General features: G+C 47.6%; 2 protein-coding genes across 3 annotated transcripts in view; both read right to left on the bottom strand.

Annotated features, from left to right (window-relative positions):
* The window catches only part of Evl (Enah/Vasp-like), a 128,164-nt gene extending 121,701 nt beyond the window's left edge, over nucleotides 1-6,463 (bottom strand). For both annotated transcript variants that reach the window (XM_021202118.1, XM_021202120.1), the window contains exon 1: nucleotides 5,940-6,463. In XM_021202118.1, coding sequence (XP_021057777.1) covers nucleotides 5,940-5,944 — 5 coding nt within the window. In that variant the 5' untranslated portion in view covers nucleotides 5,945-6,463. The remainder of the gene's footprint in view (nucleotides 1-5,939) is intronic.
* Nucleotides 6,100-16,068, bottom strand: LOC110324094 (predicted GPI-anchored protein 58). Its single transcript, XM_021201441.1, has 2 exons — nucleotides 15,948-16,068; nucleotides 6,100-6,599 (listed from the first exon to the last, which is right to left on the bottom strand). The coding sequence occupies exons 1-2, from the start codon at nucleotides 16,066-16,068 to the stop codon at nucleotides 6,100-6,102; spliced, it is 621 nt and encodes a 206-aa protein (XP_021057100.1).
* Nucleotides 16,069-16,728: the final 660 nt, after the last annotated feature.

Here is a 16,728-nt window from a genome sequence, read left to right as displayed (position 1 = left end):
AGAGAGAGAGAGAGAGAGAGAGAGAGAGAGAGAGAGAGAGAGAGAGCGCAAGCGCCTGAAACTGTCCTATGCCCTTTACAACTGATGTTAACAATATGGCAAAAACATCTACAGCAGTCCATGCCAGTGAGAAGGCCAATGGTGATGAACGAATGAGGCTGTGTACCTTATGCTATGCTCTGTTATAATCGGGATTCTATGTGACACACGCTGACACAGTGTGCTGCTGGGTCACATGAGATTTTCCCAACACATACAGACCTGCTCATATGCCTTATCCATGCAAAGCTGGAGTCATACACCTTTGGATTTTGGCAATGACTCGCTTACATTGACATCTAATCCAAGAGCACACTCTTGCTCTGTAGTCATTTCCTCTGAATTGAAACATGCCCTCCTGAAAGGATATTACTGAGACTGAGCAAAGTCACTAAGGAGGCTGGGAAAGACTGAACAAAGCACTTCCCAGATTGTACAAGGATAGACAACCACTGGGGCTGAGGAGGCCCCAGGGTAGGGCTGCCTGAGAGTCATATGGAGAACTCTAGTGATGCAGTTGCCCACGTCCCTTATACTCCTGTTCATAGCCCCTGATAAACTCACTGGGTCACCTAGCTGGAATTGGGTAGAATCACTCTTTGGTCTGTCACTGGTTCCCTTGGAGGTATAAACAGACATATACTCACATCTCCCCAGAAAAGTGCATAATCACTGATAGCTCCACCACATAAATTACTGCTGCAGTCAAGTACCTGACCAGGATTCTGAAGAAAACAAAAACCCCACCCAATTAAAAGTGCAATTTCTAGACAAAACTATCCCAAGTGTAAAAGTGATGGAAAAAGACACTAGGATAATGACTCAATGCCATAAAAAGATGAAAGTTCTATATATTACATATTTTAAAGATAAAAGGGAGAGTGGAGAATGTTTACAGAAGGCAAGGTTTCCAACAGACAAATGACTAAAGCATAGAAGCAAGAGGAGTCAGGGATGCTTTAACAAAGAGCACAAAAGGAGCCCTGCAAATCCCTGTAAGTCTCAAGAGGGAGGACTATTTGTCTTGAGGACTTAGTCGTCGGCCAGGAGGAGTTGACAAAGCCAGCACCAGAACCGAGTTACAAGGAGGTCAAGGGAAGAGGCCTGCAAACCTGAGGTCAGCTTGAGATACAGAGTTCCAGGTCAGCTTCAGCCACACCAAATCCAACCACACGGCAAAGAACTGATTGAGACCGGAGAATACTCAGCAAGTATCTGTTCTCCCACACCTTAGAGGTCACAAAAGCCTTCTTTTTTTTAATCTTTTAAATTGTTTTATTTCTGAGATGCGGGTCTCACTCACAATGTTGTCTAGTCTAACTTCAAAGCCTCTGCTCAAATGACTCTCCCACCTCAGACCCTGGGAGTCACAGGTGATCCCCACCTGGCTCCTGTATGCAACAATGAGACAATTTAAATGAATTTAAAACCATGTTTAAAATGAACTGCAAAAAGGAGAAAGAATAAGAGAATAAACAACTCCTCCTGGAAGTCATTTTAAGAACTTTTATTTCTATAATCTGCCTTCTTACTCTACTGAGAATTGTACTACTTCTGATCAAACAAACATTGCAGATTCTCCTCAAGAAGACCCCATGAGTTTCTACCAAATAAACAACTAAAGAAACCACACAGGAGAAATAAATAAGCATGAAACAAGAAGCACCCCCACCACCACTACCCCCAAATCCTTGATTTACGCTCCAGAGCTGAAATGATATTCTTTAAATTAATTATATATTAAGGAGTCCAAGTCTGTTTTGTTTGTTTTCAATGATGCAAGAACATTTAACAAACTCCTAGCGACTAGACAACTGAATGCAGCGGGGACAAGCAGACGGCTGTTACTATTCTCCACAGCTTCCATTACTCAGCAGCATAAATCTCCAGAACTGAATTTTGACTTGAAGTGCCCCTGAAAATGGAAAAACCAAGTAATTTTGTCTCTGGTAACTGTGGACTAAGTAAATCAGAAGAATCCACTAACTAACAGAACCATAAACACCAGTTAAAGATCACAAGTGCTTGCTTAAAGCCACTGCAGTAGTTTGTCAGAGACCGAGAAGGCTCGTATGCTGGTTTGTCAATTCAACACAACTGAAGTCACCTGGAAAGAGGGAACCTCAGATGAGGAACTGTCTCCATCAGACCAGCCTGTAAGCAAATCTGTGGGTGCATTTTCTTAATTAATGATTAATGTGGAAGGACCCAGCCCACTGGGGGCAGTGCCACCTCGGGACAGTGGTCCTGGCTAGATCAGAAAGCAGCTGAGCCAGCCATGGGAGGCAAGCCAGTAAGCAGTGGTGGTCTCTGCTTCAGTTCCAGCCTCCAGGTTCCTGTTGGCTCCCCTGACAGTGGACCTGTAAGCCAAATAAGCCCCAAGTTACTTTAGATCAGAATGCTTTATCACAGCAACAGAAAAGCAAACTAGAACACAACTTTTCCCTAAAAAGCACTTGGTTATTCTGAGAAGAATGCTAAGGCTTGATCTGGGGTGGTGAGCAGAGTGAAGGTGTTGGTGAGGAGAAATCACTAGGGCGGAAGGATAACAGAACAGGCTGGTCCTCCTATGGAATGAAACTCAGATCAGAAACATTTCAGTCCCTGAAACTGGACCAAGGAGACCCCACAGTGGAGCAAATGTGAATTACCTCTAAGGGACAAGAATGTCATCTTCTGCTTCAAATTTCTTGTAAAAAACAATTTGTGGCCACTACATATTTTAGAAGAAGGAGCAAGCAAAGGAGGAGGAGAAGACAACAACTAGGCACACAAGGAGCAACAATACACATGAGATCAACAGACAAAGTCCTGGAAATGACTCAGGACGGACACTGTGTATCAAACATAGAGGTGATCATTGTGCATTTGGAGAGATAAAAAAACAAGGCTGAAAAGCTGAGCAGATAACTGGAAATTTAAAAAGACAGCCAGATTGTGATTTGAGATGCAGTGACTGAGTTAAAGACACAATGGATAGTTTCAACAACAGTTTCCATAAAGCAGAAAAGATGAGTAAAGAGATATCCAAAGGGGAGAACGGAGAAGTGAATAAAAAGGGTAAAGGAGGAAAGAGAAACGGGTATCTATAAAATGGTCCACATAAATAACTTCAGTTCTAGACCAAATGGAAGAGAAAACGGGTAAAGGCAGTCCTAACAGCTGGTGTGGGGAAAGCTAATGAAACATGCGAATCCATAGATTCCAGAAGCCATATAACCAGCACTCAGGAGGCAGAGACAGACCACTCTGAGTTTGAGGACGGAGGGGAGGGGAGAGGGAGGAAGAGGAGGAAGGGAGGAGGAAGGGAGGAGGGGGAGGAGGGGGAGGAGGAAGAGGAGGAAAAAGGCATAGGAACCCAACTATAAAAATAAAAACACACAAGAGACTGATATTGAGCAGGGTTGTATGTACATTTGTCATCCCAGCACAGCCAAGGAGTTGAAACCAGCCTGGATTACAGTGTGATCCCCTATCTCAAAATAAAACAATAAACCAAAACACAAGAGACTGATATTGAGCAGGGTTGTATGTACATTTGTCATCCCAGCAAAGCCAAGGAGTTGAAACCAGCCTGGATTATAGTGTGATCCCCTATCTTAAAATAAAACAATAAACCAAAACCCAAGAACTACTCTCATAACATGTGAAACATGTTACATAACATAACAAGTGACTCCTCAACAGGAACAATCAAGTCAGGCTACAAGACAGCTTTAAAGACTACTAAGCAAGGGAGGTCCTGAGTTCTGAAACTAATCAATGAAAGGATTCTTCTAAGTGGAGGAGAAGGTTCTAATGGGAATGGTTGTGGAATTCTGTGGACAGTCTAAAAACCAATGAATTGCATGCTTTCGTGGATGCTTTGTGCTATGGGTTTCATCTCAATGAAATTATTTATAAACCAGAAGAAGGTGAAGGATAAACATTTTCAAACAAAGCCTAACAATCTGTGCCAGCAGAATTTTTTTAATACTCAAGGGACCAGGCCGACAGTGTCCACTCATAATCTCAGCAGACAGGAAGATCAGGTGAGTTCCAGGTCAGCCTGAGCGAGACCCTGCTCAAAAACAACAAAAGCACAGACAGAGGAGATGGTTCTGAGGATCAATTGCTTGCCATGCAAGCATGAAGGTCTATCCTTATAACCCATATAAAAGTGGGTGGGTGTGGCAGCCTCCCTACAATTCTGTTAGGAAGAGACAGGATCACAGATGGTTAGTAGCCAGCTGTGGGTTCACCCGAGAGGCCCTGCCTCAATGAAGAAACTGGAGAGCAACTCCAAATGCCAACCCCAGGCTTAGGTGTGCCCCCAACACAGAACATGTATACACACATGCATGCATACACATAAAAGATACAAAAAGCAAACAGACAAAAGCTTCAGAATTCAATCAGTGGATGCATGGAAGACCCTTGGTCTGATATACCCTACACTGCAATAGGCAAAAAGACAAACACTAAAAGATGTTCTTCAGACAGACAGAAATGACCCTAAATGGAAGACCAGAAGGTGGCAAAGGTGGCATTGCAGTTGAGGGAAACAGTGATCTTGGTAAACAGTGAGGAATAAATCATGCTAGGTAAAAGCAAAACATTAATTCCTTTTTCACATTACACAAAAAACAATTCCAAGTGGACAATATCATTTCATATGAAAAGCAAAATATTAAGATTTCTTCAAAATGTTAACAAGCTATCTTCACTTAAAAATAGGAAACTCTACTAATTAGGAAGAAGCTAAACTGGACAATACTTAAACAGACACTTTATTTAAAAAAAAAAACGCCAAACACACACAAATGGACAATCAGCCACTTTAGTCAACCAGAAACTGCAAATTAAACCCTAATGAAATGTCACTTCACACTCACCAGAATGGCTAAAATTTCACACAGACAGATACCAAGGGGTGTCAGGGATTTTTAAACAAGAGCTATTACATGCTTGCTGGTATAAAGTGATAACATGACTTTGGGAATTTAGTTCTATCAACTACAACAAAAGATGTACATGTTTTTATGTAAAAACAAAAAAAGCAAAACACGAAACAACAACAACAAAAACCAACTTACTTGTGGGTAGGTAAACTATCTACTCAACAGAAATGAATGCTTTAGGAGGTACACGCACCGGCATATTCACTGCAACGGTAATGGCCAAAAGCTACACACAACTCAAAAGTCTACTAACATTAGTAGAATGGATAAAGTGTGTACTATCTATACTATGCAGGACAGTAAGTAGATAATAGAAACACTATGGACGAACTTCATAAATACCTTTGAAGAAAGTAGGCAGACACAAAAATTACATAGTGCATTATTTGATTTAAACAGTTCACAAAACAGGTGAAACGCATCTACAATTGGGCACTACAGTGTTTAAGAAAGATGTGCCTACAAGATAAAATTGCACAGAAAAAAAAAAAAAAAAAAAAAAAAAAGGCAAACGCTGCCCCGCGCCCCACCCCACCCCAAAAAGCAGGCTAAGGTTAGTCTGCAAAGGACGGCTGGGTGCAGCAAATGAAGAGGGCACGCGGGGTTCTGGGTGTCGACAAGGTTCTGGCTGAGTGGCACATCAAAAGCCGTACCTTTTGGGGTTACACACTCTGAGGGTTTGCAGGAGAAAGGGGACAGGTCTGAAGAGAGAGGTGAAGAGGAGAGTGCCCTGATGGAGAAGAGCTACGTGCGGATGGCAAAGTGAGCCGGACCGCCGGCGCGGCGTGCGCAGCGGTAAGGCACCGCAAGGCGGGCGCGGCCTCCCGCGGACCCCGCGGCCTGAGCGTCTTCCGGTGCTTGGGCCGCCGGCTGGGGGCTCCGGGGCCGCCTCGATGCTGGGGCACCCCGCCCTCCACGCCGGGCGCTCCAGGCCTCGCTGCGCTCGAGGCCCCGACTCACCTCATCGTGGCTGCCGGGCGGGCACGGGGCCGGGGATGAAGGCGCGGCGCGGCGCGACGGGGCGCTAGCGGGGCAGCCGGCCCCGGGCGCGGCGGCTCCGCGTCTGGCTGGGCTGCAGGCGGCGGCGGGGGCTCATCTTCTCCGGCGGGCGTCCGGGCCGCTAGCTGCGAGGCAGCGCGGCCGCGGCGGCGGCGGCGGCGGCGACTGACAGCTGGGCCCCGGCCCCTGCCATCTTGGCGGGCGCGCGTGCCCGGGCCGGCGCGTGCGCGTCCGGCCCGCCCGCCGACGGGCCGGGGGAGGGGGCGAGCGGCGGGGTCTCGCGGGCGGGAGCGAGCGAGCGCGCGCGCGCGTCCGCCCGAGCCTCGGGGCGGCGGCCGGAGGATGGGGTGCGGGGTGCACGCGGGCCGGAGGGCCCCTCCGCCCGCCGAGGAGACTGCGCGCGCCGACGCCCCTCGGTCGGCGGCCGCGGAGGGAATGGGCGCGCGCCGCAGCGAAGCTCCACACAAAAGGCGCGGGGCTCCGCGGTCCGCGCCTCTAAGAGGGCGGGGCGTGAGGGGGCGGGGCGGGTGGGGGTGTGGCCCAGGTCCGGAGGGGCGGGGCGAACCTTTGTGGAAAGGGTGACTGGGCCATCGGGCCTGGGGGCAAGATGGGGGGCGTGGCCTAAGGTCCCAAAGGAGAAACTGTAGCTTAGAGGAATAGGGTTAACTTAGTGAGTTTCAGGACCTTGTCTGCGAGAGAGACCGGGGCGACCTTAGCGGGAAAGCTTCGGGATCTTAGGTCTAGGAGAGGCCTGGAGGAAGGGATTAGTAGGGAGAGACAAAGCGGAGCTCCGCCGAAAGGCCTGGAGGGTGGTGGGCCTGGGGCTGGGGTTTGGGGCGTTGACCTGGAGCTAGGTGGGCAGAGTCGGACATAGACCCCACAGAATCCCTGGTGGTGGAGGAGCTGTATAGAGAAGGGCAGGTGGAGGGGCTTAGGGCAAAGGGTGTGATTTGTGAGGCAAGGCTGAGCGGGGAGAGTGCCAGGTGGCACGTGGAGCCCTACTGAACCGGCTTTCCAGTGCATTCAGAACAGAGCATTATGGGCTGAAAGTTGCCATCTTTGAACGGATTCCTTGCTCTGCAGTACTGTTAGCATTGCCTGAGGTTATAGTTCTCCTAACCTCGTGTGTTCGCCTGAAGGCATTCGAGGGGTCCCCAGGAGAGTCCGGGTTGGTGCACACTTGTATTCCAGCCAGGCATTGTGCTCTTCCTGTGGCAATCTCCAGGTGTCCGTCCCTGGGGTCTAGCAAGTTCTTGCCATTCTATGACTTAGAGGGAAGAATCAGTTGGTGGGTTTGCTGTAAAGATACTGTCCTTCCTCCATACCCCACACTAGAATCACTGACACTTGAGGAGAACCCAGTTTCCAAAACCAAGGTCTGGTGGCCTCCAAAAAGAAATCTTTTTGAGGTCACATGTTTCAAAAACTGTTAACTTTTTGTAACATGTATCAGGAGAGTGGAAAACACAGGTTCTTCTACTTCCAAGGAATAAAGCCTTCTTTCTGCTTTGCCAAAGAGAGCTTGACTTCCAATGGCTGCTGTTAGGGAAAGGGGACCGGCAGTGGGGGTAGGGAGAAGTGTGAGCACATCCCTTTCAGAGTCTGTTTCCATACTGACCCTGGTGCCTCAACTGATCCTCAGCAGCCTGTAAGGTGAGCTTCAGGATTCCCACCTACTGGATGAGGAACTCAGAGAGGTTTGAACACGTTTGGCATTAAATGTGGGGCCTCCACCTTTGCAGGCACCGTAGGGCTGGCTTAGACAAAGATCAGCAGCCTCTACAGGGAGGCAGGATACAGCAGAGGATGGGAGTGGCCCCTGTCTGTCTTGTCCCGGCCCTTCCGGCAGCTCATGGAGCCCTCTGATGGAAAAAAAAAAAAAAAGCCAGCTTGCAGAGACCTCCTTAGGACCTGAGCTGATTTTAGGGATTCACTGAGTGTGGCAGGGACGATGACTTTCCCTTTCTCACAATGCCTGTCCCCTTATCTGTGGAAGTACTTGCAGAGGTTGGCAGGAAAGACTGACAAAGGGTGCTGTGTGTTCCATTCTGGCAAGAAATAAAAATTACCTTTGATCCATTTTGCTCTCACGACTTGAGGTTAGCCTGGGGTTTCTGTTTTGACTCGTAAATTGAGTTCTTCAGCCTCAGGTGACTCTCCTTAAGATTACATTGCACAGCTTGAAGAGAGACCGTTCCTACACCATGGCCTTGCAGCCTCACTTGGGAAGATTCCAAGACAGGAGACAGGGAAAGCTGGATTGGTGGGGTGGGCGGAACCATCCTGCAGGCTCTGTGGGACTTGAGAAGAGGCTGAAGCTCATGGCTGTTGCAATCCTGCCTGGAGCTAAGCTGAGGGTTCCCACCATTTAAGAAGTTAATGCCAGCTAAGTTCCTTGGGCAGACTGGTCAGAAACTCGGGAGGAGCCTTGTCATGGTGTTTCAATGTGTCTCTCCCAAAGAGTATATTTTGGGAACTTAGTGTCCAATGCAACAATGTAGGACCTCAGAGGGAGACCCTGGGCCACAGGGTTCTCTGCCCTTATGAGTAGCTTACTGATGATTTCCAAAGGGCTGGAGGCTGCAAACTGAATATTCATGTGCAGCAAATTGAATGCCGTTCCCCACTGAGCCATCTTGCCAGCCCAAGTCAAAAAGACACTGAAGGAGAATAATCTGAGTATAAGAAATACTTCTTGTGACCAAAAGTACATAATTTCAAATATTCAGGATATTAATTAGAGGCAGTCAAATAATATTAAAACAGAAGAGTTGCTGTTCTAGGATAAAAGTTGGCACACTTTTCTGTTATCAGCTCAAAAACAAAGCTGTCGTCTCAAAGGGAATAAGAGAGAGTTTATTCTAGAGCCAAATATGAGTGACCACGGCTAGGGAACACAGATTTGTGCCAAATGCCGTGCTCCAATGCGGTAACAGCTTCAAGAAGTTTTTAGAATGGCAATAGAGGGCTTGAGAGATGGCTCAGCAGTTGAGAGCACTGGCTGCTCTCGCAGAAGACCAGATTTAATTCCCAGCACCCACAAGGCAGCTCAGAACTGTCTGTAACTCCAGTTCCAGGAGATCGGACACCCTCACACAGACATGCATGCAGACAAAACACCAATGCATATAAAAATAAAGATATATATTTAGAGTGGCAAAACAAAAGAAAGTAATAAATCAAGGCATTTTCCAAATAAGCAGTGGACACATCAGGTGGGCAGTTACAGCACCAGTGCCTCAGATTCTGCCCAATGACACGCTTAGCTTTTGGCTTATTGGACAATAGTGGACGGGAAGTGGGATGGAGCCATAGAACCTCAAGGCCCAGCCCCAATGAGTCCCTTCTTCCTGCAAGCAAGACCTCCTACGATTCCACACTCTTCCAGCTTGGGATCAAGTGTTCAAACACACGAGCCCATGACACACGCCACACTGCTAGTACCTTTCATTTGTACTTCCAGCCTTCCGAACTGTTGTTTAGTCACACGCCTGTGGTATTTTGTCATGGCAGCCCTAGAGAATAAGGTTTCTTTGGAGAGACGAGGAAAAAATGATCTAAAAGTAGTAGTGACAGGGGCACATTCTAGAATATGCTAAAACCACTGAGTGCACACTTACACTGGGTGTGCTTCAGAGGGTGCAAATTCTAGCTCAGTAGAGTTGGGAAAACAAACAAACAAACAAGCCAAACCTTGGGATTTGTTGCTAGACTTCTAGCTCTATGCTGCAATGAAAAGCCTTAGGGCCAGTCAGACTCTCTGTCACACACACAGTGCATTAGTGTTCTGTTGCTGACACGGCAAGAAGATAATGAACAGACCTGAGCAGTGCACCACGGAGCACATTATGGTTCTGCAGATGGCTGATGCAGGGGTGGAGGGAGGTTTGGAGAACCTGTGTCCCTCACCTGTCCACAGGTTAGACCCTGTCCACAGGTGAGACACCGCTCACATGCCTTGACTCACACCTCTAGGCAGAGACCGTGTTCAAAGGCCACACTCCAGGTTTGTCTTTTCCAAGGAGCACGTGGACCTTCCATCTGTGGTTATTCCCTCGGACCTTCTCTTTGGCATCTCCCCACCATGAGAGAACCTTAGGAGTGATTGGACCCAGGGGTTACACATGTAACGCCCCCCCCCCCAATCTTAAGGCTGCTGTGGTTTGGAGGTATTCTGTCCACCTAGAGGTCATATATGGATTAGAGGCTTGGTCCTTGGGGTGGCCATGTTGTGGGCAGGGGGAGCTTTAAGAGATGGGGCTTCCACTAGAGAGAGGGCTCAGAGGTTAAGAGAACTGACTGCTCTTCCAGAGGTCCGAGTTCAATTCCCAACAACCACCTGGTGGCTCACAACCATTTATAATGAGATCTCACTCCCTCTTCTGGTGTGTCTGAAGACAGTTACAGTATACTTACATATAATAAATAAATAAATCTTTAAAAAAAGAAAAGAGAGAGATGGGGCTTCCTGGGAGGTCATTAGGTCACGAGTTCTTTCAACACCCTGGTTAGTTCATGAAAGACAGTTATGGTAAAGAACAAGACCAACCCTTTGCAAACCCTGGTACCCTATGCTCTCACTCTGGTGCCCGCAACAGAACTAGTAACTGGAAGTTTGGACTACCAACACCAACACTGCTAAGTAAACATCTCTCTCTACATTATGCATTACTTGGCCTCAGACATTTTGTGATGGCATAGAAAGCAGCCAGAGGTCCCTTCGAAAGACACCCCCCCCCGAAGACAGCCAACTGAGACCTGTGGGAATATGTGCATCTCCTAGATGGAAGGGGAAAGTGTGGTGTGGCCTGCACCCACGTGGGTGTGGGAGACACTTACCTGCACACTGCCAACTCCTGTCTAGGACATCAGTGTGTCTTTGTGCAGCTTGTGTTTGTCTAACCAACCTTCCTATTACTCTATCATTATAGTTGAGATTTGTAAATAGAGAAGTGATGTATTTAGACGTTCTCACAATAACATTGAGCTCTTTAGTACTCTGATGCTCTATTTGAATATCAAACCTTCTGTGGTAAGTTACAATATGGTCTTTTAAGGAACACAATTTTAGAAACCAGCTTTCTTCTGTATAACTCAAGTGTCTATAGCTTGTGTGACTTCAGTATAATAGATATGTCCCCTTAGCTAATGGCAAAAATTTGAAATATTTTTCTATTATTTATAATATTTTTATTAAAAGAGGTGTACAGTCTTTCTAAAACAAAGTAATAAATGTCAAATATAAATATATTTTAAAAAGAAAGAAAGCAGGTTACCACAAAGGTCCTCTGACTAGCAGTTGTAATTCCCCTTTGCCATGGAAGCTGCAGCTCAGGTTCTAGGGTCAGACATCCTGGGGTGGGCAAAAGGCACTTCTGTATACGAGAAATGTGATCTCTTCCACACACCCAAGGAATTCCTGGGCTTTAGGACACACACCAAGGTGATCATCATAGGCTCTGGGAACCTGTGTCTCCTGTCACACTATACCAACTAGAGTCTCTAATGGTGATGCTGAGAGAGGGGCTCAACCTCTCTGCAGAGGGGGGCTGCACGGGAAGAACAAGTCGAGTGATCGGTGCTCCAAGTCTGTCTCCTGACTTCCCGACATGAGCTTTAGGTTAAACAGAGGGAACACGAGGGTGGGACGCACATGAGGTATGTAATTAAGCAGTCTTGGTCAAGGCGTCTGTTTTGGATCTCTGCCTCAGTTCTAACTTGACTGGGTGGTCAGCAGAGGTCCTTATTGCCTGCAGAGACTTGCAGGTTCTCAGAAGACAAAGGCTTCTCTGGGGGGTGGGGGGTGGGGGGAGCCTCCCTTCAGCTTTGGCGGTGCCCTGTGTTCTGTAAGGCTCTGTTGTTTACAATCAAGGGTAACCTTGGGTTTGGCCTCGCAGAGCCTGTGTGGAGCCTGGAACAGGACACTGTAAAAAGCAGGTGGTGAGATACATCAGGTACTCTGAAATCTGGCTGCAGCCTTGAAGGGGAGGCGAAGTGTGGAATCGATGGTTTCCACAAGGGCCCTGCCTGATTGATTAGCATGCCTACATGAAGAGGTAAAGCAGGCGTGGTGGTTTGAATATGCTTGGCCCATGGAAGTGGCCCTCGTAGGAGGTATGGCCTTGTTGGAGAAAGTGTGTCACTATGCAGATGGGCTTCTAGTGCTCAAGCTCTGCCCAGTGCAGGAGAGACCCTCCTTCTGGTAGCCTGTGGAAGAAAGACTCCTCTTGGCTGCCTCCTAATCAAGATGTAGAACTCTCAGCTCTTCCAGTACCATGTCTGCTTGGATTCTGTCATGCTCCCCACCATGATGATTATGGACTGAACCGCTGAAACTGTAAGCCAGCCCCAGTTAGATATATAATAAATATAAGTATAAAATAAAAGCCCCTTTGTAAGAGTTGCCTTGGTCATGGGGTCTCTTCACAGTCATGAAACCCTAACTAAGACAGCAAGTAACCCAGCACAAAGGAGACAGGAGGCAAAACGAAGGCACAGAGGTCTGCCAGTCACCACTGGCCCAAGGGGGGAGTTGGCACAGTCTTAGCAAAATCAGCTTCTAAGTGCCTGTGCTTGAACGACCCCAGAAAGTTATCCTGAGATCGGCCAGACAGGCCGTGAAGACCCTGCCCTCCCTCTGGAGGAAACGGATGCCCAGGGAGGGCAAGGATGGGGTGCCAGTAATACAACCACGGGGGCGTGTTTCTGGGTCACGTTGACCTCCTCGCTGCTTCAGCAATGACCACCTATGTATCGGATAGATTTTCCTGTAGGAGTTTGTCTGAAGAAAGGCTCTGAGCTTGTGAGGGTTTCTCAGAGAACCAGGATATGGATAGATGCATATTTTATGGGTTGGAACCGATGATCATGGAGCCTGAGAAGACCCAGGATCTAATATAAAGAGAATAGGCAAAATCCTGATACAAATTAGCTCAAAGGCCTGACCCTTAACCCATCACGGAAGATAGAGGGCGCTGCTGAGGCAGAACAGACTCACCCTCCACCTCTCCATTAGCTTCAGGGTCTCGGCTGCTGGAGGAGGCTCTACTGGGAAGATGGGTCGCTTCCCTTATTGGAAAATTCCTCCCTGATGTATCTTAAAATCTTGCTTCCCCAGCCTTCTGGTGGTCCCTAAGCAGTAAATCAGGCAGACTCTGGAAGATGTGTCGGTCTGATAGGATTGAAAGCTTGATAACCGCCGACTCCCAAGCTCACCCTGCTCTGACCTTTTCCTAACCTTCTGCAGTTCCCTGGTTTGGCTTCCTGGTTTCTTAGAACTTTAAAGATGTTCACCGCAGCGAGGCATGGTGGCGCACACCTTTAATCCCAGCACTGGGGAGGCAGAGGCGGCAAATCTCTGAATTCAAGGCCAGTTTGGTCTGCATAGTGAGTTCCAAGCAGCGGAAGCTACATAGTAACATCCTGTCCTGGACAAACAACAGAAAAAGATGTTTACCTCTGTTAGAAATGGGTCTGGGGTCTCAAGAAAATGACGGTGTAATTCAAGTATGAGTGAAATGTTACCTCTTCAGAAGGACACATGGCTGCACTTACACAGCTGGGCACACGTCTTAGTAGGGCTTCCCACTTCTGTGTAGGGGGTCCTGTGCCTCACTCTGACTGGTTAAGAGCTCAGCTCATTCTTAGGCCATTGGCTAACTCTAAGCAGAGCAGTTGATAAGTGCAGAGTAGTTCTGGGAGCTGGCTGCATCCTAGAGCACTCGCTTTGATCTCAGAAAAATGTAGACTGCAGGGGTGGAGGAGGGAGCAGATGACAACGACAGGTTCTGGCAGATGGCGTCTTTATACTGATTTCTTTAAATACGGAACTCACTTGGTTTTATTTGACCCTCTGATAGAAAAGACAGCACGGGTCATTCACATTTCCCATAATACTTAGCTCCTCTCACAAAGCCACAGCTTAGTTTGGGACATAATTTAAACTTACTTTTTCCAAATGACCTAGAAATAGGCAAGGGCTCGGGCCCAGTGGGGCTGGGGCTGGCGAGTCTGGCAGACAGCTTCCTTGTCACTCCTTGGCTGTCCTTTGAGCATGAGGAGTTTACTGCCTTTGGGTAAAAAATAGCTTTGGGCATCTTCCACCAGGAAGAGACCTTAAAGGGAATAAAGGAGTCATTACAGCCTACCACGTTGACACTGAAAATTTAGAATTCTTTTTTTTTTTAATTCATTTTTTCTCCCTTCAAACTGTGTCAGGAGACCTCCTTTAACTGGGTAAGTCTATCCCTGGACCTTTGCCCCCAAGAAACAAAAGTTCATGATTTTGAGCTAAGCCCCAAAGACAAAGCTGCTGACTACGGTCTCCTGTCAGTGGAAGACACCAGAATCAGGGAGAGGTCTTAGAAGAAGTACAGAACAAGCTCAAAGGTCCACTGTTCCCTGCAGCTCACTAAACCTGAGGGTACTGAGTACCAGCTGTGCTAGGTGATGGAGCAGACAGGGTAAATGTGAGACCGACCTTACAGACACCACCGGAAACAAGTCTGTGGGCTAAGGGATCCCCCTTGACTGGGCACTGAAGGCACACTTCCCTCAGAAAGTGACTGTGGGCTAAGGGATCCCCCTTGACTGGGCACTGAAGGCACACTTCCCTCAGAAGGTGACTTTGGGATAAGGGATCCCCCTTGACTGGTCACTGAAGGCACACTTCCCTCAGAAAGTGACTTTGGGATAAGGGATCCCCCTTGACTGGGCACTGAAGGCACACTTCCCTCAGAAAGTGACTTTGNCTTGACTGGGCACTGAAGGCACACTTCCCTCAGAAAGTGACTTTGGGATAAGGGATCCCCCTTGACTGGTCACTGAAGGCACACTTCCCTCAGAAAGTGACTTTGGAGCTGAGTTGTGAAAATGATAGCTAGGTAGGGGTGACAGGAGGAAGAACATGAGACAGTGAAGCCTGGGTGGTGACAGAGAGTGTGCTATGGTGGGACAGCTGGAAGCTCAACGGTGGTATGGTGGCTTGAATAAACACACACACACACATACACACTCACACACACATACATACACACATACACACACACTCACACACATACACACACACTCACACAAACACAACACTCACACACATACATACACTCACACACATACACACATACACACACTCATACATACACACACACTCACACACAGACACACTCACACACATATACATACACACACGCACACATATACTCATACACATACATACACACACACTTACACACATACACTCACACACATACACACACATACACACTCACACACGTACATACACATACATACACTCACGCACACATACACACTCACACACATACACTCATACACACACACACACACACACATGTCCGTAGGGAGTGGCACTGTTAGTAGGTAGGGCTTTGTTGGAGTAGATGTGGCCTTGTTGAAAGAAGTGTGTTCACTTTGAGGATGGGCTTTGAGGTCTCAGAACCTCAAGTCAGTTCCCTTACTGCTGCCTGCCCACCTAGATGTAGAACTCTCAACCCCTTCTCCAGCACCATGTCTTTCTGGACGCTGCCACATTTCCTGCCATGAGAATAATGGACTGAACCTCTGAAACTGGAAGTCAGCTCTAATTAAACAGTGTCCTTTATAAGAGTTGCTGTGGTCATAGTGTCTCTCCCCAGCACTAGAAACATGAATTGCTGAAGAGAGACCCTGCTTTCAGCAAGCCTGAGCACCATCAGCATCAATCACTACCATTGCCACCATCACCATCAGCATCATCACTATCATAACCATCAACAGCATCACCACCATCATCATCATCACCATCACCATCAGTACCACCATCAGCACCATCATTACCATCACCATCATTACCATCACCATCATCACCATCAGCAGCATCACCATCAGCATCACCACCACCATCATCATCACCATCACCACCACCAGCAGCAGCAGCATTACCACCATTATCATCATTATTGACACCATCCTTACCATCACTAGGTCCACTGACATTTACTGTCACCGTCACTATCAGCATCATTGCTATGACTACCACCATCACCATTTTTATCAATGTGTGAGCCTTGGTCAAAGACACAGTGTTGATCGTCATACTATATGCATGAGTTATTTATAACAAATTGTAATGGGAAACAACCTATGAAGTTACATAGCTTAATGCACACAAAATGTCAACCAGTGAAATTTATCTAAAAATTGACTGAAAGGGTAAAGACATGGGAAGGACACACACTGAGAAGCAATTGTGCTATTTTGGGGTAGCGGGAACAGCTGAGTCTCTTTTTGAGTTTGCTATTATAAGAGTGTACAATTTTATCATTTAAAGGTACAGTACTTCTATCTTACTAAAAAAAAGAAGCAGAAGCAGCAGAAGCAGCAGCAGCAAACAGGGCCATTGGTACTGTCTCTGAGGTCACATTGACCTTGGGCAAATCCTTGATCCCTAAGGGCTTGCTTCTAATCCACATAATAGAGAAGCAAGGAGCAAACAAAACGGATCTGGGTGAAGCTATGTCTCCCCCAGGGTGTGCTCTTAGTTGGAGGGCTCGCAGCATGGCTGAGGAAGGACAGGCTGGGTGGAAGGAGTGCCTCAGGGCTTGAGGTGTCCCCTCAGATGGCTTCCAGGTCTAGCCTCTCCTTCTGCCACCGCACTGCTGCTCAAGGTCACTTTAGTGCTCAATGTAGCCCCCACCCCTGCTCACCTGCCTGTCTGGTACCCTTTCTGCCTCTTCTTCACCATCTCCAGTCATGG

Source organism: Mus pahari, chromosome 7 (genome assembly GCF_900095145.1).
Source record: "Mus pahari chromosome 7, PAHARI_EIJ_v1.1, whole genome shotgun sequence".
Classification (NCBI taxonomy): domain Eukaryota; kingdom Metazoa; phylum Chordata; class Mammalia; order Rodentia; family Muridae; genus Mus; species Mus pahari.
The sequence above is the reverse complement of the archived record's forward strand: the minus strand, read 5'-3'. Positions and strand labels throughout refer to the sequence as shown.